The sequence below is a fragment of the Purpureocillium lilacinum genome (genome assembly GCF_023168085.1).
Source record: "Purpureocillium lilacinum CBS 284.36 DNA, scaffold_4, whole genome shotgun sequence".
Taxonomy (NCBI): Eukaryota; Fungi; Ascomycota; class Sordariomycetes; order Hypocreales; family Ophiocordycipitaceae; genus Purpureocillium; species Purpureocillium lilacinum.
The window spans coordinates 1,279,328-1,297,597 of NW_027072114.1; the positions used below are offsets into that span (position 1 = coordinate 1,279,328).

General features: G+C 59.8%; 6 protein-coding genes across 6 annotated transcripts; 2 read left to right on the plus strand and 4 right to left on the minus strand.

Moving 5' to 3' along the window:
- Nucleotides 1–344: 344 nt before the first annotated feature.
- Nucleotides 345–755, minus strand: PLICBS_005593 (uncharacterized protein; the record flags this gene model as incomplete). The annotated part of the gene is made up of 1 exon (XM_065600762.1): nucleotides 345–755. The coding sequence occupies one exon, from the start codon at nucleotides 753–755 to the stop codon at nucleotides 345–347; it is 411 nt and encodes a 136-aa protein (XP_065456834.1).
- Nucleotides 756–2,266: 1,511 nt separating this feature from the next.
- PLICBS_005594 (uncharacterized protein) lies at nucleotides 2,267–2,892 on the minus strand (the record flags this gene model as incomplete). Its single annotated transcript, XM_018319278.1, has 3 exons — nucleotides 2,267–2,422; nucleotides 2,514–2,654; nucleotides 2,740–2,892. 3 exons carry the CDS (start codon nucleotides 2,890–2,892, stop codon nucleotides 2,267–2,269), a joined length of 450 nt encoding a protein of 149 aa, XP_018181752.1.
- A 3,204-nt stretch (nucleotides 2,893–6,096) lies between these two features.
- On the plus strand, nucleotides 6,097–8,626 carry PLICBS_005595 (uncharacterized protein; the record flags this gene model as incomplete). The annotated part of the gene is made up of 2 exons (XM_018319279.2): nucleotides 6,097–7,641; nucleotides 7,709–8,626. The coding sequence occupies 2 exons, from the start codon at nucleotides 6,097–6,099 to the stop codon at nucleotides 8,624–8,626; spliced, it is 2,463 nt and encodes an 820-aa protein (XP_018181753.2).
- Nucleotides 8,627–10,150: 1,524 nt separating this feature from the next.
- Nucleotides 10,151–11,355, plus strand: PLICBS_005596 (uncharacterized protein; the record flags this gene model as incomplete). Its single annotated transcript, XM_018319280.2, has 3 exons — nucleotides 10,151–10,177; nucleotides 10,229–10,636; nucleotides 10,714–11,355. The coding sequence occupies 3 exons, from the start codon at nucleotides 10,151–10,153 to the stop codon at nucleotides 11,353–11,355; spliced, it is 1,077 nt and encodes a 358-aa protein (XP_018181754.2).
- A 1,868-nt stretch (nucleotides 11,356–13,223) lies between these two features.
- Nucleotides 13,224–13,940, minus strand: PLICBS_005597 (uncharacterized protein; the record flags this gene model as incomplete). The annotated part of the gene is made up of 1 exon (XM_065600763.1): nucleotides 13,224–13,940. One exon carries the CDS (start codon nucleotides 13,938–13,940, stop codon nucleotides 13,224–13,226), a length of 717 nt encoding a protein of 238 aa, XP_065456835.1.
- A 589-nt stretch (nucleotides 13,941–14,529) lies between these two features.
- On the minus strand, nucleotides 14,530–16,118 carry PLICBS_005598 (uncharacterized protein; the record flags this gene model as incomplete). The annotated part of the gene is made up of 2 exons (XM_018319281.2): nucleotides 14,530–14,956; nucleotides 15,028–16,118. The coding sequence occupies 2 exons, from the start codon at nucleotides 16,116–16,118 to the stop codon at nucleotides 14,530–14,532; spliced, it is 1,518 nt and encodes a 505-aa protein (XP_018181755.1).
- Between the last annotated feature and the right edge of the window lie 2,152 nt (nucleotides 16,119–18,270).

The window sequence follows — 18,270 nt, forward strand, 5'->3', positions numbered from 1 at the left end:
GCCTGCCTGTCCACCGCGGCACCGTCTTTTTGCCCAGGCCAGGGCTCCCGCTGCGCGCGGATGTGGGCTGCCCCACCATAAACTGATGTCCGTCTAATCCACCCACCCACTCATTCATCTACACTCGCACCTTGTCCGTTATGCACTCCAACTTCCATCGCGTTTCGACAGCGACGGTGACGACGGACTACAATAAAAAGCAGCGGAGAAAGCATAGTTCCAGCATCAGGGGTCTCGGGATTCACCGGAACCGCACGCAGACACGCACAGCCAGGCGAAGATGTCGTCGCTCTTGATCAAATCCTCATCCATTGACCGCGCGATGCTGAACCCCGAACGCTGTGCTAACAACATGCATAGCCTCGGAACAAGAGAGGAGTAGTGTCTCTATCCTCTCTGTCCTGCTTCTCCACCGCGTCTATAAATGCCCCCAGCTCGCCCTTGAGCGTCACGAGCTTGTACCAGTCTTCGCCCTCCTCGTCAGGGATCCGGCCTGGGCTGCGTTTCCGCAGGTCGTGTATCACCTCCGTCGGCCGCTTCATGATTATCCTTATGATGGTGCTGATGCACACCGACAATTGAGCCCGTCTCCAGGGTGTGTCCTCCATGTCGAACCCCCCCTTCAACCGCCGCTGGCAGAGGGGCCTGAGCCTGCGCAGCAACTCCGCCACCTTCTTCCCCTCCGTGTAGAACTTGTGTGTCCCGTCCCTGTAGTCCGCGCGGTTGGGGATGTGCTCGTCGAGGGCCTTGGCCATGGCAGTTTCGTCCCACAGATCGCCTCGGTTTTCCACAGGAACACATTCTACCGCCGAGAACAGCGGCATTGACCCGTCCAGGATCTTCTGGAGCTCGGGCAGGAGTTGGGGAATAAATACGCCTCTTCTTCGTCGTGCCGCCGCCCTGCCGTTCACGCCACGAGGTGCCGGTCTTGGGCTGAAGGCCGGGCTCGGGCTTTGGGCCAGGCGTGGGCTTGGACGTTCTGGGCGAGGCTGTTAGCGGGATGTGCTCCCATTCAACCCCGATACGCCGGTGTATACCCTCCGAGAAATGAATTATCAACGGCTCCGGGATGCTGGGCCGGGTGGAAGCCAGCGCGTCGAGCTCGACGCGGCTCGGACTCCCCAATTTCACCGCCTGGTACCGATGTGCCCAACGTTTCTGCCTCCTCTCCGCGATACTCGAGCGGTGTCGACGGTTGCCAGGATGGTTACTTTTGTGATTGTCCGGATTGCAGATGAGGCTCAAAGCAGGACGCCTCCCCCGGCAGTTGCCAGCATGGCTGTTGTGATTGTCTCCCGGACTACTGATGGTGCTCATCGTAGGACGTCGGTCCCCACGCTGCGACGGCATTTTGTCTGATGTATACACGGGATGACACTGCTTGGTGCTTAAGGAGAGTTGGGCTGACCGAGAACTTCGTGATGTTGGAGATCTCGGGAGTGCGTGTGTAGGAAGAAAGGAGGGACGACGAAGAGTGGAAGGCGGGCTCACTGGGAAAAATTAATTTATATAGACTGGCTCAATGAGAGAAAGCGTCCATTGTGAAAGTGAATTGAAGAGTGACTACAATTACTATTGTGTTCGCGGCTGAATGAGTGACTGCTCCCGCAACTGGGCGACGCGGCCTGTTTTGTTCCAGCACCCCTTTGCCAGGCGGTTCGCATAGCTATGTTCAGGCGCCTTTCACCGGCACGACGCAAGTACAGTGCTTTCAATCTACTTTCAAGTAGCCCTGGCAGTACCTAGCCTTGGCGACTGGTAGACAAAGGCGCGAATTCGTGGTACGGTGCGGCCATGGTGGGTTTTCCGCAAGTTGCCCGCGACTAATTGCCACGACTGTTAAACCATGGCAACGTGCACGTCATGAACCAATGTGTCGTCTGGAGAGGAGACGGCAGCAAGGCACTATATCGCACTTTTTTTTTTTTTTTAAAAAAAAAAGTCCCGTTCGAATTGGCGGGAATATGGCCGTTGCTGCGGCATACAGTGCCCAGAGCCTCCCTTTCAGGGTAGCTTCACGACACACCAAAAGTCCTTTGACGTTTGGAGTTGCAAAGCAGCAACGGGTCAGCCAGCGACTGCGTGCACGGAGATTTTCTTTTGCAAGCCATTCCATCACTGTGCGTATACAGTACTATCCATATTCATCCTACACTTGACATTAATCGACTTGAATGAGCACGAAGCCCCATTCCTGAGCGTTTCACCACCGCTCACGACAGCCCGGGTATCTCGCCGCCAAAACACTCGTGCGCAAATCCAGCGCCTACGCCTTGGACGCAGCGCCCGGCGGCTGCGCCTTTCCCCTTCCCGGCGCGCTCTCGAACTTGGCCTGCCAGCGCTCCTCCTGCTTGAACATGGCGACGCACTGCAGCGCGCTGGGGTTGCCGTAGTCGGGGTCCGCGCCACCTTCGAGCAGAGCCTATGAGTCCGGAACCTCAGCAATCGTTTCCCCTAATAGGCCAGCGGCCAAAGCAGGTTGCGCTGGAGAATGGTGAAGCTTCACGACTTACCTCGATGACATCGTCTTCCTTCTTAAAGACGGCGCCGGCCAGGGGACTCTGACCCCGGTCGTTGAGGCGGTTCGGGTCCGCGCCGTGCTGGACGAGGAGCCGGACGAGGTCCGCGTGGCCGTGGTAAGCAGCGAGCATGAGCTGCATGAGGAAAAGACGAACACAGTCAGCATTTTGAGTGTTCACACCCGGGTTAAGGGGCGATATCCTGGTATGTATGACGTACCAGGGTGTCGCCCTTGTCGTTGGTCATGTTGGGCGGCAGACCCGCGGGCAGGGCCTGCTCGAAGATGGGCATGTCGCCGCTGCGCGCCGAGTCGAACATGCGCGCGGCGAGGGCGACTGCCTCGGGCGACAGGGAGCTGCCGGAGCCGTCCATGGTGGCGGATGGGCGATAATTTGCGTTGCGGGATGAGTGAGTGAGTGAGTTGGTGAGTGAGTTGGTGCCCGAGTGAGGTGCGACGTCAGGATGGGTGAGGTCGGATTGGAGGTTTATGTGGGGGTGGAGCAACTGAAGTCAAGTATTAAGTGAGCGCATGAGTGAGTGAGCACCATTAGCTGATGAGGTACTGAGATCACATTGACTGGTCATTATGCATCGGAGGACTTCTGTTTGTTTTTGAACAAAGCAACGACGAGCGCAACGACTAAATCTGCTGTGAGTTGACAGCCCGCGCTCGGGAGACGGGCTCTCGGAGGCGAGTCGTAACGCCGTGCAACGCGCCTAAGCTCAGGGTGGTAGCGTATCGCGGTGGTAGCGACTTTACAACAAATCATCACCAGCATTTCGTTCAGGCAGCGCTGACGTCGGGCTCACCACTGTTACAGGAGAACTGGAACGTCTGAGCCCGAGCACGGCGGAAGCGGCGGGCTGCGCTGCGCTGACCGCGCCGGCACGGACGGCCGACTCGGCGCTGAGGGAAATCATTCCGCGGAGACCAGCATTGAGCCATGATGTCCATGCTCATGCTTTCAATTTGGTCATATTCCTTCGTACACGACGCGGGAACCGGCCACGTCTGTCTTGGGGCCTGTTTTCCCTTCTTCATGTCCATCGCCGTCGCACACACAGTGGCCTGCCTATCCTGTGCTGTGTCGTGCTGTGCCCTCCGAGTCAACCATTTCAATCTACCGGGTATCGCCGTCTCGGTCTCGTCAAGTAGCTGCTCCTGCAACCGCAATCATGAACATGCTACAAGAGAAAGGGCAGCGCCATCCAGGGCGCGCGCGGTAGCAATGACAGCGCCTCGCCTCGCCGTCAGTAGTCGGCCGGGCCGTCCTGGCCGCCCGCACCACCGCCGCCGCCGCCGGACCCGGACCCGGACCCGGACCCGGCGCCAGAGGGTCCCCCGGTGCCAGTGCCCGGCAGCGAGGGCACCGTGGGCGGATCCGGGTCCTGAGGCGTCTCAGGCCTGTGCGTGTGGTGGTCCATCTGCTGCTGCGCTGCCGTCGTTTATTTTCTGGGCTGCTTGCAGGTCTCGTCGTCGATGGTGTCTCGCGCCGTGTCTCAGATGCTTCCGCTAAAGACGGGCGGGCGGGCGGGCCTAAGGAAAAGGCTGTCTGGGGGCACGGCAGGGGGGTTCGGCTTCGTGTGCCGGTGCGGCTCTATTTTTCTGTCTCTCTCTTGGCCAGTGAACTCGGACGGATGGTGGGACTATCGTTTGTGTGTGCTTGTGCGTGTGTGTGTGTGTGCGCCGGAAAAAGGAGAACAAGAGAAGAGAAAACGGGCACAGAAGGGACGCCGCCAGCAAACACAAAAGCGAACCGCCCGCTGTCCTGTCAGACAGGAACAGCCCTGGCTGGATTGACAGGCGAGGAGAGGCGAGGAGAAAGAAGAGGGGTGGAAACGTGGGTGGCCTGCCCGCCCATGTCTCGTCACCTTGACGTCAGATGGTGAGAGCCGCCAGAGCCTGCCCGGTCACAGCACGAAGGCATGTGCTCGGTGAGCCACATCATCCCACCCGTCAGGACAGGACGGGCTCTCACCACGCTGCGTGGTTTTATCTCGTCGCCCCTGGACGAACAAAAAAAAATCATACGTATCACATTGTTTGTTTGTTGTTGGGCGGCGCCGCCCCCCCTCCAAACCCTCCAGCTCCGCCGCCTCGACGACGACGACGAATTCAACCGGGGGGGGGGTAAGGGGAGCTCCGTCGTCAGATTGTGCAGCACATGGCGCTGATCACGGCAAAAATAATATGCATGCAGTGGCCATGCCGTGCCAATGCACATACCGTCCGACTTGGATGCACCCCAGGCGACGGATGCATGCAGGCTGCGCCCCGTTCGACGGCGGGCGGCTCGCTGGCCCCGACCGACGACGCACGATGCAGGCAAGTCAAAGCAGGCGGACGACGACGACGGACGACGACAGCTGCCAGAATCACAAGTAACCCAACATTCCAGGCCTCGACCAAGCCCCTTCCGGCCCGCCAAGCAGGCCGCCGGGCGGCCAATCACCCGGGCTGGCCGCCTGGCGTGCATGCAGCCCAGGACGACGAGCCAGATCAGCCCGGCCAGACAATTAACTTTTTCGCCGCGCGGGCGCCGTCAGCTGCGGGAGGTGGCATCATGTCCGTCGGTGGTGGTGGCGCCCCATGGGCCGATTTGCCTGCGGATGGATCCCTGCGCTAGTTATCTGGCAGGCCGGGCTGGCGGGCTGTCACAAACGGGTGACGGGGGCGACGTGCGTGCCAGCGAGCCAGCGAGCCAGCGAGCGAGGTACCTACCTACCGCGGCGGGCGCCCCCATCTGTTAGCCGTTACCTGGCGGTTCGCGCGCGCCGCCCCGCACCCGGCAGGTCGCGCCCCATCTAAGACAGTCGAGGACGTCAACCACCTGCTCCACCTGCTGCCACTGCCCACTGCCCCCGTCCCTCGTCCGCCCCAAACCTGGCATCCATCCTGGCTGCTTTCGACCGCCGCGAGCAATTGTTTGCCCATGGCCTGATGCGCCCATCCGGGACAATCCCAGGGAGGGCCGATTACCTCGGACGGCAGGCACCCGGCCGCGGGCACCTGGACGAGCCGTCGCGGAAGCTCCATTGAAACCATGAACCATGATCCGAGTCTTCCGTGTCCACACCTCCAACTCCCCTTGTCATCCATCTCTCGCTCTCTCTCTCTCTTGTCCGTCCGTCCACCCATCCACGCCATGCCATGGCCGTGCCATAGCTCCATCCCACACGAGCAATGCTCTCACACACCGCACCCCTCCCACCCCCCTCGTCTGGGGGGGGCTGCATTCGGCGTCCTGCAAGTGACGTGTTGACTGCGCGATCTGGCGTACGAGCCATGCTCGCGGTGGCCCGGCCGGCCTCGAATAAGCTTTTGGACGGACGCCCGTGGCCCGAATCGGCGATGCTGCGACTCTGCTATATATCGTAGAGCTGCGAGGGCGACCTCGCCTCGCCTCGCTTCCGTCCCCTTCTCGTCCCGCTTCTTGCCCTACATCTCCCCCCCTTCATCTTGAAGCTCCCTCCCCTCCTCCCCTCCACCTTCGCTGCAACCGCCCTCGTCCAGGTGACAACAAGACCAGGTTCCCTGCAGCAGCAGAAGCAGCAGCTCGATCACCCGGCAGCAACATGGGCGACGACGTCAAGTCTCTCTCGGCCTTTGGCCCGGCCCGCTCGACCATCAAGGGCAATCCCCTCTCCAAGGAGGAGATCGAGGTCTACAATGACTTCTTCAACGCCAGCTGCTACCTCGCCCTGGGCATGATCTACCTGAAGGAGAACCCGCTGCTGCGCGAGCCCCTCAAGAAGGAACACCTCAAAGCCCGCCTGCTCGGCCACTACGGCTCCGCCCCCGGCCAGATCTTCACCTACATGCACATGAACCGCCTCATCAAGAAGTACGACCTCGATGCCTTCTTCGTCTCCGGCCCCGGCCACGGCGCCCCCGCCGTCCTCGCCCAGTCGTACCTCGAGGGCGTCTACTCCGAGGTCTACCCGGACAAGTCGCTCGACATCGAGGGCATGCAGCGCTTCTTCAAGTGGTTCTCCTTCCCCGGCGGTATCGGCTCCCACGCCACGCCCGAGACGCCCGGCTCCATCCACGAGGGCGGCGAGCTGGGATACTCGGTCTCGCACGCCTTCGGCGCCGTCTACGACCACCCGGACCTCATCGCCCTGACCTCGGTTGGCGACGGCGAGGCCGAGACGGGCCCCCTGGCCACGGCCTGGCACAGCACCAAGTTCCTCAACCCCATCACCGACGGCGCCGTCCTGCCCGTCATCAACCTCAACGGCTACAAGATCAACAACCCCACCATCCTGGCCCGCATCACCCACGACGAGATCCGCGACCTCTTCGTCGGCTACGGCTGGGAGCCGCTCTTCGTCGAGGGCGACGACCTGCCCACCATGCACCAGGCCATGGCCGCCACCATGGAGTACGCCGTCTGCAAGATCCGCAAGATCCAGAAGGAGGCCCGCGAGACCGGCAAGGCCACCCGCCCGCGCTGGCCCATGATCGTCCTGCGCACCCCCAAGGGCTGGAGCGCCCCGCGCAAGGTCGACGGCCAGTACCTCGAGGGCTTCTGGCGCGCCCACCAGGTGCCCATCTCGGGCGCCGCCTCCAACCCGGAGCACCTCAAGATCCTCGAGCAGTGGATGCGCAGCTACGAGCCCGACCGCCTGTTCGACAAGCACGGCGCCCCGGACAAGGCCCTGCAGGCCCTCTGCCCCAAGGGCGTCCGCCGCATGAGCGCCAACCCCGTCGCCAACGGCGGCATCATCAAGAAGCCCCTCAAGATGCCCGACTTCCGCAAGTACGCCATCACCTTTGACCGCCCGGCCACCTACCAGAGCAGCAGCATGAAGAACATGGCGCTCTTCCTGCGCGACATCATGGCCAAGAACCCCCAGAACTTCCGCCTCTTCGGCCCCGACGAGACCGAGTCCAACAAGCTCGGCGCCGTCTACGAGGTCACCAAGAAGGTCTGGATGGGCGAGTACTTTGACGAGGACAAGGACGGCGGCAACCTGGCCCCGGCCGGCCGCGTCATGGAGATGCTGTCGGAGCACACGGTCGAGGGCTGGCTCGAGGGCTACATCCTCAGCGGTCGCCACGGCCTGCTCAACAGCTACGAGCCCTTTATCCACGTCATTGACTCGATGGTTGGTCAGGTAAGCTAGAAAATCACTCTATATACTACTCGTGGGATCAATGGCCAGAGCTGACTTTCCATCACAGCACTGCAAGTGGATCGAAAAGGCCCTCGAGGTCGAGTGGCGCGACAAGGTCGCCTCGCTCAACATCCTCCTGACCTCGGTCGTCTGGCGACAGGACCACAACGGCTTCTCGCACCAGGACCCCGGCTTCCTCGACCTGGTGGCCAACAAGAGCCCCGAGGTGGTGCGCATCTACCTGCCCCCCGACGGCAACTGCCTGCTGTCCGTCATGGACCACTGCCTGCGGTCCGTCAACTACGTCAACGTCATCGTCTCGGACAAGCAGGACCACCTGCAGTACCTGGACATGGACGAGGCCATCGCGCACTGCACCAAGGGCGCCAGCATCTGGCCCAAGTTCAGCACCGACGCCGGCCAGAACCCCGACGTGGTCATGGCCTCGTGCGGCGACATCAGCACGCACGAGACGCTCGCGGCCATCGACCTGCTGCTGCAGCACTTCCCCGACCTCAAGATCCGCTACGTCAACGTCGTCGACCTCTTCGTGCTCATCCACCCCTCGGAGCACCCCCACGGCATGTCGGACCGCGAGTGGATCAGCCTCTTCACCGAGGACACGCCCATCGTTTTCAACTTCCACAGCTACCCGTGGATGGTGCACCGCCTCACGTATAAGCGCCCCGGCAGCTCCAACATCCACGTCCGCGGCTACACGGAGAAGGGCAACATCGACACGCCCCTCGAGCTGGCCATCCGCAACCGCACCGACCGCTTCAGCCTCGCCATCGACGCCATCGACCGCATGGCCCACCTGCAAAACCGCGGCGCCACCGCCCGCCAGGCCTTCCTCGACGAGCAGATCAAGGCCTCCAACGAGGCCTTTGAGACGGGCATCGACCCCCCGTACCTGTCCAAGTGGACGTGGCCCCGCAACGGCCTGTGGCAGAAGGCCGCCGAGAAGCTCCCCCTCCGCTCTTAGAATAAGCAAAAGAAGATGCAGCAGCAGTAGATACAGTTGGATTTCGGAAGTGGCATTCTTGGGTGTATTCAATCGAATTAATGTTGATACCTACGTCTGAGTGTCCTTGGTGACTCGTGCCTCCAGTGACTGTTAGTGACTACGAATTCAGAGCACAGCTGCGTGGCTCTGGTTGTTGTTCTCACTCCTTGCCATGTGAAACTGCCACCCCGATGAGGTGGCGGCAGGCAATCAGCTGCAAGAGGCCTCGAATAAAAAACCAACCGACTATGAAGTCAATTTGTTGCATGAAAGTCGGCGTTGACTCAAATGAAGCGCCCATCACCAGGCTAACCCACAGGCTTGGTAGGCATCCCTGGCGCTTAGCTGAACTCGCTGCGCTTTACACTAGGTAATTCTCGTAACTCGTTTCTGTACACCCTCCCGACGCGTAGTCTCGGCCAGGCACCCGCGCAATGTCCTCAAAACATCACCTCACGAAAGAGCCCGCAAAATGTCAAGGTTTGCCAATAGCCATGGTTCCTTGTCTACGCACATTCGAGCAACGCCTTAACAAGCCGCTCAACATTCGGACTGAGAGTATCGCCACGCCGTGGCACGTCACAGCAAATGTCGCAGCCACGGCGCAAGCGGTCCCGTCCGGGAGCTTTGAAGGCACGCACCGCTCATGATACAACTACCGCGGTGGACGGCAGGGTCTTCTCTCGGCCGTGCGCGCATCTGGGCCTCAGGGCGCCGTGCTGCGTGCTGTGCCGGCACCACATCTTGCGCGGCGAGACAGTCGCCGCCGGTACGGTCTCTTAAGGTCCATATACGATTCTTCCGGTAGGCTAACATCGCATGAAAGTGCTTGGCAGTGGAAAGGAGCGCCGCTTTACAGGCTACACACTGAGCTTCCGGCTCCCCGCCTTGGACTGCGAGTTTGCGCACCAGACAGTGCATGAGCGCTGTCGGACGAGCCTCTGGCGTATGTGCAGAGGATGTCTCGGCACGGAGGACACTTTTGTCTATCACGTGGACTGCTTCCATGCGATTGAGCGACATTATGGAAGGCGACTAAGTCTGGACGATTTGTGGGAGATGAGCGTGTGGACGCAAGGGCTGCCGCGAACGCCGGTCATGAACGCCTCACGACCCCGAGCCGGCGCGCGTCTCGAGGTCGATGGCACCAAAACCAACGATACTTGGATCAGAATTCTGGGGGCTTTGCCACAAGAGCTTCTAGATCAGATACGTGGCATGTGCCCCGAGTCTTGCCTCTGGCGCTACTTCTCTGCGCTTGAGAGATTTCCACACTTGGAGCCGTTGCTGGACCGCGACACGGGGACACGGTGGTTGTCATTTGAGGAACTGGGCTATTGGAATCGCTGGGATGGCGTGATGTCCACATCTGGATCCGCAGATCTCGTGAGGTTAAGTCTAGATGACTTGGGGATCAGGTCTGTGGAACATAAGTCCGCTACCGACGGGGAGGGGACATCGCCAGACAGCGGAATAGGGTATGTTGTCGAGCACGTCGACACAATGAAAAGCTTCAAATACGCAATCAAGGTACGTGAATTTGATCATAAACTCGACACGGGGCGCTCATGCATGAAGCAGGGCCAATTCATAAGGCTGCTGCCGGTGGACGACCGTCCACCAGCGACCACATGTACCGAGGGACTGAGGATCTGGGATATCCCGAATCCCCCGCCGGTGAAGACTATAACTTGGTTTTCAGAACGACTCAAACCGGCCAAAGTGAGCTGCCTTAAGCTCCAAGGCCTCCGTGGCCTGACAGTCTTTTGCTCACAGGGCGCCATCTACGCGATCCGCCCTCACTACACCTGGGGCATTAGCGCTGCTCCTGCTCCGTCACAGGCCAACCTGCACCCAGCTGAGCGCAAGCGGCTTACCCCAATATTCTTCCCCTTGAGAGATGGCGAGAAGATTAGCGAGATCTGGGTTCGAGACTGTACTTGCGCTGCGAGTGTGTGCCGGAAAACGATTCACAATGAGGCCTTGGCGGTACGTCCCTGCTACCGTCTCTTTGTGTTTCTGGAAAAGTCGACCTAGAGCAGATTGTACTGACGTATATATCCAAGATCGTTACCAGCGAAGGCAGGTTTCAGCTTTTTGGACGATACATCAGCCCGCGCGCCGAGGCCAGTAACCCGCACAGTGGTCTTCGATGGAAGCAGATCGGCAACGCGACGACTACACACCTACTCTACACCAACCCCATGTTCCAGTCACCACACACAGACCTCGGTGCCGCTTCCACAACGGCGCAAACCCAAATCTCAGAAAAGAAGCCAGCCCCTCCCGCACCCCTCGTCAAATGTCGGGGCTGGGCCATCGCCGCACACTTTGGCTACATGTCGGTGGCGTCTCTCCGCGGCGTCAACCAGCTCAAGCTGTTCCACGTCAGGGGCTCGCGCCGAGACGTACCGGATAACCCTTGCCAAGGGCTTCTGCTCGGTTATGAAGACGGGTCCCTGGCTGCGCTGGGGAACTGCTCAGAGGAGGGGGCGGACATCGAAGGGGACGTGTACCACGACCCTCTGGCGCTGTATCACAGGATCAACAAGAAGGGTGGCTATGAGATTGTGCGGTCTTATTCGCTCACGGATAGCAAGGAGCCGGACTTGGACTATGACTACGAGTGGGAAGAGATTCCCATGGAGGGGGAGTTGTACTGGTGGTTTGACGACCATCGGACGCTCTTTATTCGCCATCAGCCGTGATGTACTCGAGCGAACTGTGCTACCAGACATTGATGACAGTATCTAGATTAGAAGTTGTGCGGCGACTCTCTCACAAATTCGCTTCGCATGTCGTGCGACACCCCGCACTGAAGGCAAGCAGGGCTCGTGCTGCGCGCCCTGGCCGGGAGATGGAGGCTCCCGCAACGTCAATGCAACCAATTTGGTCCCGGCATTCAATATTACGGCAAACTTAACAAGACCAGGCCTTGCGAAACATGCTCCATGTTTACCTATATAAGTGATGAGACTCCAGTCGTGCCAGTGCAATGTGATCCTGGGGGCGGTATGTTCGCATAGAGGCCCTGGCACGGCTCGACGACATCGGCTATGTCTCAAGTTTCCGTCAATATAGTTCCAGAAGGCGCGAAACTCTTGGATAAAGTCAGTGCGCTTTGCGCACGTGAACAACGCTTCATCAGGCTCCATGGCTGATTCCAGTCGCACGATGTAGTCATCACCTCTATACGTGACGTAAAGTCGGCGTTTCAAGAGGATCGCGCATTGTATCGTTGCAGAATCCTTCTTCTATTTGTCACCGCACGGGCATTCTGTCTGGGTAGGCCACTATCAACACTCTGCTGCTACTGCCCAAAAGTAAGAACGAAGTTGGTCCCGCACGCTGCACATATAGTCAGCCAGCCTGTGAACAGTTCTCTTCCAAAAACGTTTCTCTCTTCTGTGCCAATTCGCACCCAGCTCTGTAGCACTGGCCATTCGGAAAGGCAAGGCTTTATCAATCTCTCATATCAAGTACCAGTACCACAGTTGCCGCATCCAGGCATTACGTACTTATAAAACAGGCCCCTTCGCGCAATCTGTAACTTAACCTTGCTTTGCCGTCGATAGCCACAGACCTATGCAACATTGAAGTGACAGCTCGTGGACGTATTTAATCGCTGCCCACCGTTGTTCGCTGTCACTTTATCCCTCATCCATTCCTTGAGGAAAATTGGAATTGTAGCTCGGCACTTTTGCCGTCCAAGAGGAGGTATCAACGAATTGAACCGAACCTGGCGCAACAGCTATCTGTGCATCCTGCTCGAACTCAGTCGGAGAGACTCGCCACTCCTTTTCCTCTTCTCCCCTTCTTACAATGGTGTCCCGGCTTGTCCTCGCCCTCGCCACCGTGGGCGGTGTCTTTCACAACTTAGGCTCAGTCGCCACGCCGGTGCGAGGTGCTCACCCCCCGAAGGCAGGCGAATCCTACTACGCATACCGAGGCGTGAGTACATGTGATCGACATGTTGCCCCGGGAGAATACTAGTTCACTGACACTCGGAGAAAACGCGTACAGACGTGCGACTCGCATTTCAACACGTGTACCTTGGCGACCAAAGACTTCATGGTCAACGACTGCGTATCTCACAGTGAGCCGCTGGCGGCGACGTCGGTCAAGTGGTGCGATATATACGGCGTCAACGGAGCCCCAATATTTGAAGTGAGTAAACTCCGCCTTTCTCTAATCGCTGGCTCGACGTGGCCGCCAGATCAATGGATGCTGACTCGCGCCTTGCTGTAGTGCACAGCGGATGGGAACCCGTGTACGTGGTTTGAGTGGGAGGACAATGCGCAGTGTTCGTGAGCGATTTTGTGGGTGATGCTGAGCTTCGGAGGTCGAAATAGGCTGTTTAGGTCTGACCTGGGCAAGGAGGAGACGGAAAGCATCACGGCTTATACTGCGCCAAGGCCAGGGAGAATATCTCACGCTGTCGAAATGGGTCGTACCCCGTCAACCATTCTCAATATTGCCTGAGAGCTCACTCCCGAGAGCCAATTCGGTTGTGCATGCCAAACCTTGAATATACCGCATCTCATGCCAGCAACCTCCCTCGACGCGCCTTAGTCTCTCACCTCCTACTTTCAGGCTCCCGCAGCATGTGGTGCTCAACAATGTCCCCAAACTCAGACCGCTCCACAGCCACGAAGCCAAACCTGTCATACAGCGACTTCCCCTCCGGCGAGGCATTGACGTAGGCGACCCAGCCGTCGCGGTCGGCACGCTCCAGCCCGTAACGCAGCAGCGCGGTGCCGACGCCCCGGCGCTGGTGCTCGCGCGGCACGACGAGCATGGACAGGAACCAGACGCTGCGGCCCTCGGTCGCCCGCATGAGCGCATCGTAGTTGGCCTGGAACACGCGCGCCGCGAGCGCCGCATCGCCACCCGCCGGATACATGTCCGGTGTAAATACCATGCGCGGTGGAGGAGGCGGCGGCTGTGATGACGGGTCCAGGACCGGAGCCGGACTCGGGGCGGGGCGGCGCACCCACCGGGCGAAGCCGGCGACAGGGCGAGGAGGTTCGGCATCCGCTCCGGTGCCCGCAGACGACGCGGAGGGCAGAGGCCGTGGCGGAGCAGTGTCGCGCTCGGCGATAATCATGTGCGACTCTGGGTCCGCGAGGTTCTTGTCAACCCATTGCACGAGCGACTCTCGCGATGCCGGGTCCGAGGTCGGGAAGCAGCGCTGGTGAAAGAGGCTGTCCCGGAATGCATCATGCATGGTTGCAACAACAGCGGGCGCATCGCTGGCGAGCGCCGGGCGCAGCCGAATAGCTAGAGCGGCCATGTCGTTGTCGATTGTCTCTGCAGATGGCGAGGCTGGTGAGCAGTCACGTCGATCTATCAAGCTATCACAGGATGAATGTGAATGACTTATGTGACTTGTTCAAACCAAGAGAAACGATGGTACCAATTATGAGTCAATTGCCAGACCGTAAGCAGCGCGTGCCCTGGATCGACGTTGCACCGACTCGAGGCGTTTTTCGGCCCAAAATTGCCGAGTTGTTGGCTCCCAAACAATGTCTCGATTTTCCTCGCCTGGGACAAGCAGAGGTGAATCGGACCAACCAGCGAAAGCGATCAGGCCCGATCGGGGCATGGACGCCGTGTTGGTTGCTGGCTTCTCTACTGCAGGGCATAGGATGACGCAGAACGAGTTGAATGGGCGGCCACTGGCAGTACATGTAAAAGTTGGGTATTATATGTATGTACGTACAGAGTCTATTCTATGCATTGTATGTCTTCTTGTTTCCTCGCAAGACAGCCGTGACGAACCGTCATGTGCCCACGGATATGTGTATCGACTCAACGAGTCCAACCCACCGTAAACGCCCTTTCAACCTTGTCATGAGTGCATCCCCCGTGCTTGAAGGTGCCTACACTTTGACCAGCTTCAGGCCGACCTGCGTGAACCGCGCGCCGAGCAGGACAATCGACCCCGCCAGCATGGAGAAGCCGCAGAACAGCTGCAGTCCCAGGTAGCTGCCGTGCTGGGCCTGGACGATGGCGCCAGCGATGGGGCTGCCGGTCAGGGCGCCAAAGGACTGGATGGCGAAGGCTGTGCCGACGCGGGTGCCGATCTCGCGGATGTCGGAGATTTGGGCGATGCACGTCGGGCCCAGCGAGATGAAGCCGCCCGACGAGAAGCCAAAGATGATCATGAAGACGAGGATGCCCGCCGTGTTCTTGACGGGCGTCCACACGGCCAGGCAGAAGAGGGCCGAGATGAAGGTGATGATGACCATGACGTTGTAGCGGCCCAGCTTGTCCGCGACGATGCCGGGGATGATGCGCCCAAAGATGCTGCACAACATAGTTAGCGAATCAGCTCTGACAAAGGGCGCTTGCTGGAGGAAGATGGTATTGAGACGTACCTCACGGCATTGAGAATGGGCAGCAGGTACGGGATCAGGGTCGGCGACGTGCCCGCCGCCTCAGCCTGCAGCAGGACGTAGTTGAAGGGCAGGAACATGCCCCACATGAAGAAGAAGAAGCCGATGATGGTGACGAGCAGGCGCACGTCCCTCAAGTTGTTGACATACTCCATGAGCTTAAAGGGGCGCGGCTTGGGCGGCAGCCTGGCCTTGACGGTGAGGGAAGCAAAGATGAGCAGGCCGAGAAACATGAAGGCCATGGCGCGCATCATCCAGGGGAAGCCGATGCGCTCAATCAGCTTGTTCATCATGATGGGCAGGACCACGCCGCCGACGGACGAGCCCGAGACCATGACGCCAAACGCGGCGGAGCGGTTCTTGGAGAACCAGCTGACGAGCGAGGACATGCAGGCGTTGAAGACGGCGCTGGAGCCCACGGACGAGACGACGGCCTGCGCCAGGAAGAACTGGTAGTACTCGCTCGACAGCGACACCATCATGAGCCCGAAGACGTAGGCCACGGTGCCGCCCCAGAGCAGCCACCGCGGGCCGTAGTTGTCGAAGAGCCGCCCGAAGACGGTCCCGCTGAACACCATGGTCCAGACCTGCACCGACAGGATCCAGCTGACCGTCGAGCTCGAGTACTGTCGCAGCGGGCCGTTGACGTAGTACTGCTCGAAGACGCCCACGCAGTTGACCAGCCCGAACGTGCAGAAGAGCGCGCACCACCCGCCCAGCACCACGAGCCATGCCTCGACCCCGCCGTCCGGGAAGTCCGCGCCGGGCGGGCCGCCGGCCGGAGGTGGTGGGCCCTGTCCGGGCTTGGCATCGCCGGGCTGCTGCACCGCCGCCCCGGCCGGCCGCTTTTCTGAGGAGCTGTAGTTGTCGTCCTCGTCGACTGCGGCGACGACGGCCCCGCGCTCCAGATCCCGCTCCGAGCTGGTGTAGTAGGGCAGGGCCTCGGCGGCCTTGGAGCTCTGCGAGGCGCTGCGGGAGGGCCTGTACTGGTTCTTCTCGTCTGTGCCTGCTGAAGGCGCGGGTGCCTTTTCGTGCACGGTGGACGAGGAGAGGGAGTGCGTTGAGCCGGGCATCGTGGGCTATCGCTCGCTGCTGGCCCGTGGACTGACTAGAGGTAGAGAGACAGGTTATGGGGGGAGGCGACTCCAAGGTCCAAGGAAGGAACACCGGGCTGTCGTGTTGTAGGCTGTGTTCCCGGAAGTGCCACCATGCGCGGGAAAGATTATGTATACGTTTTCGTTGATGATATCGGTGAGGCGGTTGTAAGTGTAAGCCTCAAGGGGGACTCAAGGTCCGTAGGGCTCACGAGCCAGGATTTGCGACTCGCGCCCAGGTCAGTCGAGCTTCACCGCGACTCCAACACTGTCGTGAATAGGGCTAGATGTAGATGGCAGACTGTTGACAAGCTTGGATCCTTGTCAGAACAATGTAGTACAAACGCCGTGCAGAGCCGCTTTGCTTGTATAATGTACGTTTTGTTAGGTCGACGCGGAACACGGCACATGGAGGGGCGGCAATGTATTTATCTTGTCGGGCCCGAGTCGATGTCAAAACCACCAAACCACCACCACCAGGGGGGGGAGGGGCGTGAACAAGTCCCTTGACTTCTCGGGGGGGCAGATCTTCAATCCACAACCCGCTAGCTCTGGCTATTTCGCTGCGTGAACGCCAGCAGGCCCATCCATGTCCCGCCGCCGCCCATGCGGTGTGAAAGCAAGCACGCAAGCCAGCACGGCAGGCAAGGCAAGGTAAGGCAAGGCCCGAAAAGAATCACCCATCCCACACACACATCCCACCCGTCATCCCACACACACCCCGGGAGCAAGCGCCGGCCATTGCACCATGTGGACTGGGGCCGGGTTTGGGGCTGGGCTGGGCTGGCTTCGGTCTCCGACTCCGGGATTTGAGCCGCGAAGGAAGAGACAGCCAGTTACCAATTCTCCACCTGGGTTGCTCGCGTCTTGCGCGCGGCCGGCCGGCTGGAGGGGGAAGCCCCCAGGCTCAAAGTGGAAAGGAAGGCGTACCCTTCTGCTAGCTTGCCTGCCTGCCCGCGCGCGCGAGCGACCGGCATGTGCTTTTTGGGGGGGCCAGGGGGGCGGGAAGGGGAGCGAGAGAAGGATGGCCTCGGGCTTTGCGTACTTCGGTTGTCGGATTTAACTGGGGAAAAGAGAAAGACTTGGCTTTTTCGCCTTTCCCTTATCCCCATTCCCCACCACGCGCTACGGGCCAGAGGATTACCCCGTTGAGCCAAGCTCACGAAATCGACGTTTGAGAATAGTAATGATCCGTGGTCGAGATCCGAGATGCGTAAGAAAGAAAAGAAAAAAAGGCCCGTGATGGTGTTGGGTCGGCACCAGTGTGGCAACGGGAAGAAGCCGTCTCAAGAGCGATACTTCGTTCTTAGTATTATGTATTATGTACGAATCGAGAACTGCGTAAAGCTCTGGGCGATGATGATGTCGTCCCTTCAATCTGACATCTTGAATCGTGCAGGTCGCACAACATGCTCACAGGGGTCCGTGCCGTTCCGGGGGAAAGGTTGGGTGTCCAGACAGCCCAACAATGAGCCCAAGGAGGAGGAGGAGGAGGCTCGGCGGTGTCAAATCGCGAACCCCCCCGGACGCGCAACCAACAATCTTCAGCGGATGCAATGCCGCAGGTCCCAATCGACTGGTCCGATGCGCCGTCCCAACAACACGAAAGCCGTTCATCCGAGTTGATCGTTACACGCCGCCCGCGTTTCAGCTCGCCCGTTGACGATGCTACACCCAATTCCCGTTCTAACTCAGTGTGCGTGCGTGTGCCACGGGTTACCAAACCTGGCACACCTTGTTCAGGTTCGCCCTGGAAGAGAAGAGCTTGAGCCAAATGGCAGGCTTCAATCCTTGAAAGCACTGCTGCAACAGAAGCACGTTGCCGGACAGCCTACATACTCGGCCCAAGCCGGCGCTGCTTAACCCCGGAGACGGCACCAGCCAGACAGCTCCACCCGGACCAGCTCCAACGAAGCTCATCATTGCTGCCCCTGGCCTTGCCTGCCTGCCTGCCTTGTGGTCCTCGCTTGCCCTCCATGCTCGCCAGCCAGCTACTAGCTCTGTCCACCATCCATCCATCCATCCACCCACCAGCCAGTGACCGACCACCCCTCGCGTTTAAGACTTTCACGCGAGCTCCGATGATCCAGGCAAGGGCCCCACACCTATCCCGTCCCAGACTCCCCTCCCC